The following is a 13,251-nucleotide window of genomic DNA, read 5'->3' on the forward strand; positions in this document are numbered from 1 at the left end:
CAGTTCCAACCCCGACTTCTACTAGATCAGGTTGCTCCAAGCCCTGTCCAACCTGCCAGGGATGGGGCAGCTACAGCTTCTCTGGGAAACCCATGCCAGCACTTCACCACCATTGCAGGGGAGAAATTCTTGCTAAGATCTGATACGTAAATCTACTCTCTGTCATTAATGCCATTCTCCCTTGTCCTAAGCATAATATAGCTTATGTAAATGTAAAATAATAAGAATACAAATATTTAAAAAAAAGTGCTGGAGGCACTCCCAAGTGGTACTTTGCAGCATGCTTTTGATACCTGTTTTGTTGTGTTGTTTTTTTTTTTTTGCAGTTATCCATATTAAAGTAATAATTTAGTCTCCACTTTCTTGCTAATTACCTTCATGGTCTGTTTCCTATATAGGAAGTGATCTCCAGAACGGCATTTTGGGATTCATGCCAGAGGTACAAAGTGGTCTTGTACTTGATGAAGACTCAGAAAACAGAGAGGTGCTGCTCATTGTCACAAGGCAACCAAACAGGTACAGGCAAAAGCTGATTCAAGTGCTCTTCCACACTTTGTAATGTGCTGCTGTTAGTGGAAGAGGTTATGGTAAGATTTTATATTAAATCCTTGCCTTTCACCTCCTTTAATAACTTCCCAGAATTTGGCAAATAGGCTGTTTAAGTTGTGAATGTGATTAGGTCTGTCACTTACTGGTATAAAACAAAAATGGAAAAAACCCCAAATATTTTCCAATTTACACAATGAGACAGCAAATGTGAAGGCTTTGCTTATGATAAAGTATTTGCACTGCTAAAGACGTAAGTCAGATTCTCATCTCCCTGTGTAATAGAAGTAGGTATGAATGCTAAAATGAGCAATTAAAAGTCAGCACTATACTTAGGTCTTCACTCTCACAGATCCTATGTTTTTTCCTAATTAACATATGTATGTTGCATATTTGTGTTTTTTAAACAGATATGCTCAAATACTCTAAGTTCCTGAAGCTTATAGGAAAGACAAATTCTTCCTGGCTTTCTAGGCACATGGTCGCACCAGTGTCTTTTATTCAGCTAATTTAGTTTTTCTGAAACAAAAATTGAGAAGGGTGTGGATGCCTGTAATTGCTATATTTTCTTCCTCTGCTCCTTTCTGGCAGTTAAAACATTTTAGAGGAAGGAATTTGAAAAGAGACATTTTCATGTTAAAGCAGTTTGTTCCCTAGTGATAAGTTCTGAATAATAAAATAACTTGTGTGTTACTGCTGTGGTTTAAGTTTCCTTCTTCAGTACCTGTATACTCTTTTGATCCACTTATAGGGCTTTTGAAGACGTGAAGATCTTTTGGCGTGTGACATTTAATAAATCAGCTGTTGTCCTTCTGAAGGATGGCACGAACTTGGAGAATGAGCTTGTATCTGTGCTGGGAGCCACTACCTGCATGGCAGGACAAACAATGTGCAACATCTCCATTGAAATAAAACCTGATAATGTAAGTAATAATTGCTCATTTCTATACAGTACTATGATGCTGAACTGCAATTTATCAAGGTGAAGATCTCCTCTGATCCAGAGGAGCTGGTGTGCAGTCTGAAGATGGTAACCTGATGTCTGCAAACACATTTTCTTCTGCAAATGTGTTTATTTACAGGCTTGTACGCCCATTATTATGACAGGTAAAAAATTGGGAAGGAGATGGGTATTTAGTTCAAAGAGTAAACTGCAGATCTCAAGAGTTTTATAGAACAGTAAAAGAAAAAAGGAGTTAAAAAAGGAGTTATTTCAGTGAGTTACATATTCAGGTACTGGACTCTCATCCTTTACTCAGCAAATCTTTCATCTATGAAAGTACTTCTTAGGTTGACTTATGGAAAACACATCCTGTAAGTAATAACATCTCATTCAGCAAAAAAACTTTTATTGCAACTTGTGCATGATTTTACATGCCTAAATCTAGCGCAGTAATCTGTGAAAACTGTACTCAGTCATAAAACTGCATAAAAATCTGTCACTGTGCACTTCTAGCTTCTGAGCAGCAAATTTCAATTTGGCAGCCATCATCCACTAAAGCTGTTTGGCGTTTGTCAGGCGGGTATGCCTAAGCCTAAGAGTCTCGAGAGGCCCAGATGGCACTCAGAAATGCAGACATCATTGAATTAACATAAAGCACATTATTCAGTCATTTTTACTGAAAAGAGAAAGAAAAAAAATATTTTTGTGTGAACACCCAGTGGTTAGGACAGTCCCTTAAGAAAGGAAGGATTAACGCTTGCCATTCTTTCAGAGTGGAGAGACTGAAACTTTCCAAGAAATTATCTTAACAGCCACAGGCTATTGGCAAAACTGAAGTTTGGGGAATAGAAAAGGACAAGATTCTGACTGCATTATATAAAATAAAGCAAAATGTAGGCTGTGGGAAATAGTGATTTCTAACTAGAGAATAGGGATTCATGTCCGAATCCAGTAAGAGGGCCATTTTCCCTCATCATCTCCAGATGTTATTTTTACATTATAGAGTTAATGAATAAAATATATAGATGATGAGACATCAGCTGCCTCTCTGGCTAAACTGGGATTTCGAAGCATTTAGTCCAAGGGAGTGAAATCATTATTTAATGACAGCAGTGCAGCAGCTGCAGAGACGTTCAGTTGTGTCACATGAAGCACAAGCATGTGCCACTCTAATAGGTGCTAATGGAAGGCTTAAGTTCCCTGTGGCATTCAAGTAAATTTGTTCCTGTCATCAATTAGTCAAGATAATTCCATTTAGAGAATTTCTTAACAACTCAATTAAAAATGTATGCTAGTTAACACACCAAATATTTACTAATTTTTCTTCTAGTTCTATCATAAGATAGCTTATAAATCGGTAGCAAATGCATTATAAAATTATGAAGTCATAAATATTCAATAAACATTTTATGGTTTTATGGTATATTCTAGTTTATACCTAGAAAGGTTTTACTTGGTCAGCTGTACTGACTTTATTAGCTAAGAGCTAAATCCTGCTTACCTAGAATTACAGAAAGATTTCAAAAAACGCAGAGCTAAAACAAAGAGCTGTATTAAAAAAAAAAAGAAAAAAAATTATCTTCAGTGATAATTTTTTTTTTTAATGCTATTGTCTTGTGAAGAAATAAATTTTTGGCAAGTTTGCTGCTTCATGTGGGCATGTAATAGGTGCAGATAACATATTTTCAATGATTTCTGGAATCTTAGTAATCACAAGTCTATTTCTAAACATGTTTGCATTTTGGGTACAAAATGAAGGATGAAGCAGAATGTCATATTGTAATTTAATACTACTACCATATTTTCAGCCAGCATGCATTATGAATGCAGGATTGACTACGCTCGTTCTTTTACTTATGAACACTAGAATTCAATATCTTGTTTTCCAGACCATCAGATCATAGTTCTAGGCTTTATGATTTTCAATAAATTCAATTACACATTCAAGTCTCCTGAGGTTGGCTTGAAAAAACACGCATAAACATATTACACACTAAGGCTGTATGTAAAATCATAAAGTTTTCAGAACTTTACCTGAGTTCAGTACTCGAATACAGTCAAGTAGTTAGTTTCAAAACTGCACGTTTAGATTGTGTGGTTTTTCCATGGGTGTGTAGGTGTGTGCATGCCTTTTTGTAATGCAGAAAGAAAATGAAAGAGCAAAAATCTTCACAAGATGTACATCTACTGGAATATGGAGCTATTTGAGAGTTTACTGTCGTGTTATGCCTGACTTACAGACACAATACATGTAGTATATAAATAGCTACTTTACTGCAGTAAGTCCCATGTGAAAACCTGAGATTTCATTATCGTACATGAAGAGTGTTGCCCATTGCAATATTATTTTTAGGATATATATTTATTGTACTTACTGCATGTTTCGGGAAGTAGGCTTGTGGTGTTAGTACAAGTAATCCATTGTGCATAAAAAACAATATATACATTTTCTGAAGCTGAAAATAGTTAGTAGGTCTTATAATGATATGAAAATCATTACACCTCACAGGTTCCTGAATTTGAAACACATTTTTTTGTTGAACTGTATGCTGTGAGCACAGGAGCCGCATTGAACAGCAGTTCCAGATTTGCTTTTGTAAAAGTTCTTGAAAGTGATGCTCCTCATGGTTTAGTATATTTTGCTGTGGGATCTCGTTTTGCTGTGGCTTATAGGAAGACAACTTTAATCAGTCTGCAAGCACTTAGAGATTCTGGTACATCAATAACCACAGTGGTTAGCTACAGCATGCAGGTAAGACTTTTATTATTATTATTTAACTTACTATTTGTATCATTAAATCATTATTCACTCTCTAAAGTAAATGTTATTAGAATTAGCTTTTTTCAGGAAATAGTCAAACATTTGCTGGGCCTAGATGGTCCAGCTTCTTTGGATTTCCATTAGTAAAAAGATCTTGTTCTCACTGCATTCTCAAGAGAGATTTTGTTGAGCCTACCCTTCCAGGAGTCTCGAAGGCCACAGTCAGTCAGGAATTAAATACATTTCTTTGTCGTAAGGTTCTTCTAAGACTCCAATTATTTTAAGGCTTCTTTCTCGGAAGTTAACTTTTACCATGATGGGTATGACTGCAAGATTCAGGTACCAACACACTGTCTGTGTTTGGTCACAAATTTATAAACACACAGAGCACACTTAAGAAAAAAGACTCTTACATCAAATTTTATCCCATGTTCTTGAAGTACTAAACATGACAGTTATTCTTCTGATAGATTGAAAACACAGTGTGGTAGAGTCAATTTTATCATCCCCATTCAATTCTGTTATGTTTACAGCTCTATCACCAGATGCTACTAACTGCTGAAACTCTAAACAAGTACCTCATAATTACTGACCAATGATGAAGATTCTCCTTTAGCTGAAATGACACAACTGCAAAAACATGATTCCTTCCACTTCCTTACAGCTGTGAACCCAGCCTCAAGGGCTTGGGCACTGGCTGCAAGAGGGATTCCTCCAAATTTGCTATCATATTGGAATAGTGCTTAGATTGATCTATGTGGGATTTTATAGAATCATAGAATAGTTACAGTTGGAAAGGACCTTAAGATCATCAAGTTCCAACCCCTTGCCATGGGCAGTGACATCTCACACTAAACCATGTCACCCAAGGCTCTGTCCAGCCTGGCCCAGAATACCGCCAGGGATGGAGCATTCACAACTTCCTTGGGCAACCCATTCCAGTCCCTCACCACCCTCACAGAAAGGAACTTCTTCCTTATATCCAGTCTAAACTTTCCCTGTTTAAGTTTTAACCCATTACCCCTTGTGCTGTCACTACAGTCCCTAATGAAGAGTCCCTCCATAGCATCCTTATAGGCCCCCTTCAGATACTGGAAGGCTGCTATGAGGTCTCTGTGCAGCATTCTCTTCTCCAGGCTGAACAGCCCCAACCTTCCCAGCCTATCTTCATACAGAAAGAGCTCCAGTCCCCTGATCATCCTCGTGGGCCTCCTCTGGACTTGTTCCAACAGATCCATGTCCTTTTTATGTTGAGGACACCAGAACTGCACACAATACTTCAAGTGAGGTCTCATGAGAGCAGAGCAGAGTAGAGGGGCAGGATCACCTCCTTTGACCTACTGGTCACACCCCTGTTGATGCAGCCCAGGATACGGTTGGCTTTCTGAGCTGCGAGTGCCGCATCGACCAACACCCCCAAAGTCCTTCTCCGCAGGGCTGCTCTTTATCTCTTCTCTGCCCAACCTGTAGCTGTGCCTGGGATTGCTCCGACCCAGGTGTAGGACCTTGCACTTGTCATGGTTAAACTTCATGAGGTTGGCATCAGCCCACCTCACAAAGCATGTCAAGGTCCCTCTGGATGGCATTCCTTCCATCCAGTGTATCAACTGAACCACACAGCTTGGTGTCATCAGCAAACTTGCTGAGGGCACACTCAATCCCACTGTCCATATCACCGACAAACACATTGAACAAGACCGGTCCCAACACTGATCCCTGAGGGACGCCTCTCGTTACTGGTCTCCAGCCAGACATTGAGCCATTGACCACAACTCTGCATGTGGCCATCCAGCCAGTTCCTTATCCACCAAGTGGTCCATCTATCAAATTGATGTCTCTCCAATTTAGAGACAAGAATGTTGTGTGGGACAGTGTCGAACGCTTTACACAAATCCAGATAGATGACATCAACTGCTTTACGGCTGTCCATCAGTTCTGTAGCCCCATCATAGAAGGCCACCAAATTGGTCAGGCAGGATTTCCCCTTAGTGAAGCCATGCTGGCTGTCACCAAGCACCTTGTTTTTCATGTGCCTTAGCATGCCTTCCAGGAGAATCTGCTCCAAGATTTTGCCAGGCACAGAGGTGAGACTGACTGGTCTGTAATTCCCCGGGTCATCCATTTTCCCCTTCTTGAAAATGGGGGTTATATTTCCCTTTTTCCAGTCATCTGGAACTTCACCTGACTGCCATGATTTTTCAAATATGATGGACAGTGGCTTAGCAACTTCATTTGCCAGCTCCTTCAGGACCCACGGATGGATTTCATCAGGTCCCATGGACTTGTGCATGTTCAGGTTCTTAAGATGGTCTCAGACCTGATCCTCTCCTACAGTGGGCCCAAGGTCTTCATTCTCACAGTCCCTGCATCTGCCTTCCCAGACTTAGGTGGTGTGGCCAGAGCATTTGCCAGTGAAGACCAAGGCAAAGAGGTCACTAAGAACCTCAGCCTTCTCCAAATCCAGGGTAGCCAGTTCTCCTGATAGCTTCTGTAGAGGGACCATGTTGTCCCTAGTCTGTATTTTATTTGCAGTGTACCTATAGAATCCCTTCCTGTTATCTTTAATATCCCTAGCCAAGTTTAATTCTAACTGGGCCTTAGCTTTCCTAACCTGGTCCCTAGCTTCCCAGACAACATCCCTGTATTCTTCCCAGGCTGCCTGTCCTTGCTTCCACCTTTTATAAGCCTCTTTTTTCCTTTGAATTTTCCTCAGCAGCTCCTTATCCATCCAAGGAGGTCTCCTGGCCCTCCTGCTGCACTTCCTTCTAGTTGGGATGCAACACTCCTGAGCTTGTAGCAGGTGATCCTTGAATACCAACCAAGAGTCTTGGGCCCCCCTGCCCTCTAGGGCTATATCCCATGGAACCTTACTAAGCAGGTTCCTGAAGAGGCCAAAGTCTGCTCTCTTGAAGTCCAGGGCAGTGAGCTTGCTGCACGCTCTTCTTACTGTCCTAAGGATCTCAAATTCAACCATCTCATGATCGCTGCATCCAAGGCTGCCCTGGAGTGTCACATTTCCAACCAGCCCTTCCCTGTTGGTGAGCACAAGGTCAAGCATGGCACCTCTCCTTGTTGGCTCCTCTATTACTTGCAGAAGAAAGTTGTCTTCCACACAATCAAAGATCCTCCTGGATTTCTTGTGGTGGGATGTACCGTCGCTCCAACAGATATCAGGGTGGTTGAAGTCCCCCATGAGAACAAGGGCCTGTGAGCGTGAGGCTGTTCCTATCTGTCTATAGAGTGCTTCATCCACAGAGTCCTCTTGATCAGGCGGTCTGTAACAGATCCCCACAGTAATGTCCCCCATAGCTGTTCTCCCTTTAACCCTGACCCACAAACTCTGTATTAACTGATCACCTGTCCCCAGACAGAGCTCCATACTCTCCAGCCTATCCCTAACAAAAAGGGCAACTCCCCCTTCCCGCCTGCCAGGCCTGTCTTTTCTAAAAAGCCTGTAACCTTCCATTCAACACTCCAGTCATAGGAGCCATCCCACCATGTTTCTGCAATGCCTATTATGTCATACCCCTATAGACGTGCCACATCTCTAATTCCTCTTGTTTGCTCCCCATGCTATGGGCGTTTGTAAAGAGGCATCTGAGCCGAGCTCCAAATGAAGCCAGCTCATTAGCTGGGGTGTCTGGAATATCTCTACATTGCTCCAAGCATTTATTATAGGTGCTGGCAACTGACTGGGTGTGTTGGGATGGAATGATGCCCCCCTCCCCCAACACATCTAGTTTAAAGCATCCTTGACCAGTCTGGCAAGCCTCCTACCAAAACCACAACCAGCTTCACCAGCCTCCAGTAGACCTGGCCTACTATCGTGGGTCCCATCTTCAAGATACCCAAAACCCTGACTATGACACCACCCTTCTAACCACTTATTAACCTAGCCAATCCACCTAGCCTTTTTTAGAGTCCTCCCCTTTATCACGGAAAATTGACAAAAAGACAATCTGAGCTCCAGAGCCCCTAACCACCTGTCCCAAGGCTCTGTACTCCTTCTTACTGTTCTCCAGGCTACTGCCATCAATATCACTAGCACCCACTTGTATCACTAGAAGTAGGTAATAGTCAGTGGAACTTACTAGAGCAGACAGACTCTCTGCAACATCCCTGATCCGAGCCCCTGGTAGGCAACACACCTCCCCTGAGACTGGGTCAGGCAGACAGATGAGTGCCTCTGTTCCTTTCAAAGTAGTCCCCTACTACTACGACCTGCTGCTTTTTCCTGACAGCACCAGTAGTGATCATCTTTAGCAGTGTCCCACTTGGTTGTTCATGGTGAGTGATTCCTCATCAGCCCCCTGCAGGACAGCAAAGCGGTTCTGGGTGGGGACAACAGATTTAGGAGGAAGCCCTTTGCTTTTAATTGTCCTCTTCCTCCTTTTCTTGTTTTTTTTTTTTTTTTGTTGCTGTTTCCCAGCTTCCTGGGTTAATGGCCTCCTTTTTTCGTCCATGAACTACAGGGGACACCTGAGGCCCCTGCACAGTTTAGGCCGTTAGCAAGCAGTCCAGCTTCCTCTCAGGTTCCCTGACATCTTGCAGCCTATTGACAGCATCCTGCAGCTGGAGGACCTCCACCAGGAAGCACGGAGTGCCGCCCTGCCCATTGTGCACCTTTCCCTCACGAGACCAGTGCAGGCACTCTACACTCCAAGCTCTACACTGCAGCCTCCCGTCTCATCAAATCTGTCTGGGTGCCTACGCTGGCCACCAGCTGGGCAGCCAGAGCAGAGCTCCCAGACTGGGCCGTGATCATAAGGTGTGATCATAAGGATGCTCACCATCCCGCTCACCTGCCCATGCAAACTCCCTCTAGACCCACTCCACTCGCTGGCGCTCCCTGGGGCAGGTTTCTACCCAGTCAGGGCTGGTGCCGCTCCTCCTGGCTCCGCCCCCTGTGAGTCCCTGCTGGTGTCAGCTGAGCTGCCGGCTCCTGGGCAGGTCCTGTCGAAGACTTGAGGCTCCCTCGGTGGCTCTCGCTCCTCTGAGTTGAGGCTCCTGGACTCTGAGCTTCCCCCTGCTCTGGTGTTGAATGCGTCCTCTCTTGAGATTCTCACCTCAGGAATTCAATTAGGCCTAAAAGCATTATTTATGGGGAGGGTTTTTATAGCAAAGTATTATTGCACCCAGTGTGCTCACCCTTTATTTTATCAGGTTTTGCATTCTATTGTTATATTGTTACATACCGATTTTCACTACACAGGTTTGCATGGTGTTTCCATGCATTTATTCCACAGTAGCTTGCCAGTGTTCTAGTTAGATTATGTAGTAACAAATTTTTACATTGTTTCCAGCTAATAGTTCATTATAATTTAAGTGGAGAAGAAATTGCTACTGTCCAGTGTGCGTTTGGGCTAAAGTTGGACAGTTTTAGGTTTCAAGGGTGAGTGCCCAAGTACCAAAGTATTGGTACCTGTAAAATAAGAGGTCACAGCGGACAGGAAGCATGAGGGCTTACTGGAAACAGATGTTTACATCATTCCAACAAAGGTTTATTAAACATTGTTCTTGTCACTTGTTCTGTTATTATCACTTATTTTCCTGTTTCTTAATTATAAAGTGGAAGGGATAAATGAAAGGAACTTCTCACTGGAACTGGCATAGAAGATGTGATCATGTGCTGAACAGATACACACTGCATTGGTTTACCAAGTTCTCTTGTGAAATCATAAATGTCTGATTTATTCCATAAGTAAACTCTACTAATTGAAGCTAAATGTTTTCAAAATTGTAGTATTTCCCTAATAAAAATCCTATTTTTTTACAGTAGGAGGGCTTTACTTAAGAATGAGTATTTACTTGTAGTTATTAAATGAATAGATACAATTAAAAAATCATGCATTTGAATAATAGCCCAGAATGTTAGTTTCCACTTAAGAAAAGTTTATTACATTACCAGACTAATATCAAGGTTATGGAAACTGACAAAAAAGAGCAAGAATGTGAAGAATGAAACAATATCTGCAAAATTCATGGAAGGTAAAAACAGTGGTACATCACAGGCAAATGAGGCTGTTCAGCATTCCTAAATAAGTTTATCTTTCTGCTTTGCATGTGAATTCCATAGTGTTTTGTTTTGGATTTTTTTGACCTTTGGACCAAAGTGGATTGTTCTCATTTTAATTATTTACACTGGGACTGAATATATCGTGAATTGATATTAGTTTGGGCACAGATTTCCAAAACCTATGCTCTGCTTTTGTTTAGGTTTTATGTGTCTGTGATGCCTGTCTGTACCTTGAACTGAGGGAGTTCGTGCTGCAGACACAAACTACATCAACCCCTCCTTAATTCACGTTATGAATGTGATAACATTTTTGTAACATCTGTTCATCCAGAAAAGCTTTGTGATTTTTGTTTGGGAAAAGAAAAAGTGGGATCCCGTTTGCTATTGCCAATATATATGATTCTTCTCCTAGGCTGTCACTGACTACAAGTGACAGATTGTGCTTTCATTTAATGCAATTATGATATCATTCTTAAGTGTATTTTGGAAGAGGACTTCTTTTTTTACATATTTAAATTTTACCCACTTAAAGTATGTGTATTCTACAGCAGCTGGTTTTGAAAAATTTTATCTATCACAATGTTACCTAAACCTCTTTTGGTTTGTTTTAAGGAGCTACAAAAACCTGAACCTATTGGTCGGACATTCATATCTCCAGCTGTGGCAGGGCAGGATTTTGCAAGATCTGAAGGTTTATTGACTTTTGAACCTGGACAGAAAAGCGCGTTTCTGGATGTGACACTGACCCCAAAGACAGGATCTTTAAACCCATTTCCTAAACGTTTCCAGGTTGTACTTTCTAATCCCACAGGCAGTGCCAGAGTAGATGATGTGTATGGTATTGCTAACATCACAATTGTCTCAGATTTTGACTCCTTGCCAGTCTGGGGGCTGATTGATCAACTGCATCAGCCTCTTGATGACACCATTTTACACAGAGTCCTCCAGAATCTGAATGCCAGAGTGGCTACGGAAACTACAGAAGAGCAGCTTACTGCTGTGATGCACATCATAGAGAAGGTAAACCTCTCCTGCTCTTTCCAGAATGACCAGTGGCTTTAAAAAAGAGTATAAAACTATGTGTTTAGATTTAACTGGCCTGTGTCACAGGCCTGTGACAAGATCAAGGTTAGCATCCTCACCAGTGAGTCAGTGACACAGAACAGAAAGTTAACAATAGAAACTGTGAAGTCCCACTTTCAAAGGAGAGGAAGCTGGAGACAAAAAAGCTGGAGAGGGACTATGGAAAAGGGCCTCTAGGGACAGGACAGGGGGGAATGGCATTAAGCTGACAGAAGCTAGATTTACATATTAGATTTTATGAAGAAGCTTTTCCCTGTGAAGGTGCTGAGGCCCTGGCACAGGTTGCCCAGAGAAGCTGTGGCTGCCCCATCACTGGCATTGTTCAAGGTGTCCCTGCCCATGGCAGGGGGTTGTGACTGGATGAGCTTTAAGGTGTATTCCAACCCAAACCATTCTATGAGTTTCTGATTCTATGACTATGGTTTCTTGATTTTCAGGCCACGTCTTTATTTGTTTTAGCCCTGGCACAAGACGCTGAGCCCAAGGTTTGGTTGTATCTTCACAGCTCACTGCAGTCAACACACAACCAAATCCTGCAAGGGCCAGCTGAAGTCTGCTGTTCTATTGATCAGGCATGCAGTTTGCCTTTCTCCCTGCAGTAGCTTTGGGGCTCGGGTTGGCAGGGTAGCTGAGCACTTCAGCCTTGCATCAAAACTCTGGGACTAGTTATGTCTTTCTGGCTCTTCTGGACTTACAGAATAATGCACAGAAGCTGGAAAACATTTAAATACATAGACACAAAGCAGTATAACAATATTCTTGAACAGTGTTTTGTCTGTGTTGCTGTTTTGACACAGAATACAGAAAATAAGGGCAAAAATTTTCAGGACTCAACAATCCTTGATTTGTGAAAAAATGAAAATGCCACATGGTTTCTTTAATAACCAAATCCCTGTTAGTAAGCATATCTTTAGTTCTGACATAGGCTGCGTCTTGTGCCTTGACAGCCATGATCAGAAAGTGGAAAAGATATTCTAAACTGACAGAATGAACACTGGGGTAAAACTGAAGGTCTTACTAAACTGTTCGACATGAGGAAATTTCATGAGCAGACTTCTGCACATGAAGTGTTTGATTTCTTCTCCTCTCATTAGGTTACAGACATAGGTGAAAAACAGCTACTCACTGATAAAAGTAGAAGTCTTTTCTATGAGATACTCTGTGCTCTGGCTAGCCCGAAACGTGAGGACACACGAGGATATAGCCTGCTTGCTGGGGTGACTGAGAAGTTTGCTTTTTCCCTGTTGACTGGGATAATGTGTGGATCACCCGGAGAAAGGTTAGTAAACTTGAATTCGTAATATGTTTTAGAAATATGTGACAACATACATATGGCTGTCATCTGTCACCTACACAGAAATGCATTACACTGTGTCACAATCAGACAGCACTATACTAGCAGTATGAGATGGTGTCACAAATAACTGGTACAAAGATAGAGCATAGCTGTGGGAGTAGGAATCTGGACATACTAAGTCAGCTTTGGTTCAAATACTGCCTGGAAAATATTCATTACTCTTATTAAGAAAATACTATGTAAGTCTATGATGGAGAGCTATGTTCTAAGACTTAGAGGAGAACCACTAACCCAACATTTCTCCTGGGATTTTGTAATTTCTGCATGTTTTGTTTTGCTCACCTGAACATTATTTACCATTTTTTAAATGCTAAGTGTACTTTTCACATTTAGTTTCAAATTGATATTTGTGTCTGCAAGTGCGTAATACCCTGTAGTCAGGCTTATGGGCAGGGGAAATAGGTGACTGCAGAAATACATTACACACTTTTGTGAGTCAGATGGTTTAAAGTGGTGAATTCTTTCTGAATTTCTCCCTCTGTGAATCTATTAAACAACTGGTAGTTGAATTTAGGAAAAAATTACTTCCTTTTCCCCCTCAAAAA

The 13,251-nt window shown here is 41.6% G+C and overlaps 1 protein-coding gene across 1 annotated transcript in view; it reads left to right on the top strand.

Moving 5' to 3' along the window:
• LOC133217111 (adhesion G-protein coupled receptor V1-like) overlaps nt 1–13,251 on the top strand; it is a gene marked incomplete at its 5' end in the record, with an annotated part of 188,845 nt that overhangs the window by 21,649 nt on the left and 153,945 nt on the right. Inside the window, 5 exons of the mRNA XM_061362253.1 lie at nt 399–516; nt 1,298–1,469; nt 3,999–4,241; nt 10,879–11,286; nt 12,444–12,628. Of these exons, the coding sequence (XP_061218237.1) occupies nt 399–516; nt 1,298–1,469; nt 3,999–4,241; nt 10,879–11,286; nt 12,444–12,628 (1,126 nt within the window). The remainder of the gene's footprint in view (nt 1–398; nt 517–1,297; nt 1,470–3,998; nt 4,242–10,878; nt 11,287–12,443; nt 12,629–13,251) is intronic.

The sequence above is a fragment of the Neopsephotus bourkii genome, unplaced genomic scaffold (genome assembly GCF_033783945.1).
Source record: "Neopsephotus bourkii isolate Nb327-2 ecotype Australia unplaced genomic scaffold, CSIRO-AGI_Nbou_v1 NB_1106, whole genome shotgun sequence".
Lineage (NCBI taxonomy): Eukaryota > Metazoa > Chordata > Aves > Psittaciformes > Psittacidae > Neopsephotus > Neopsephotus bourkii.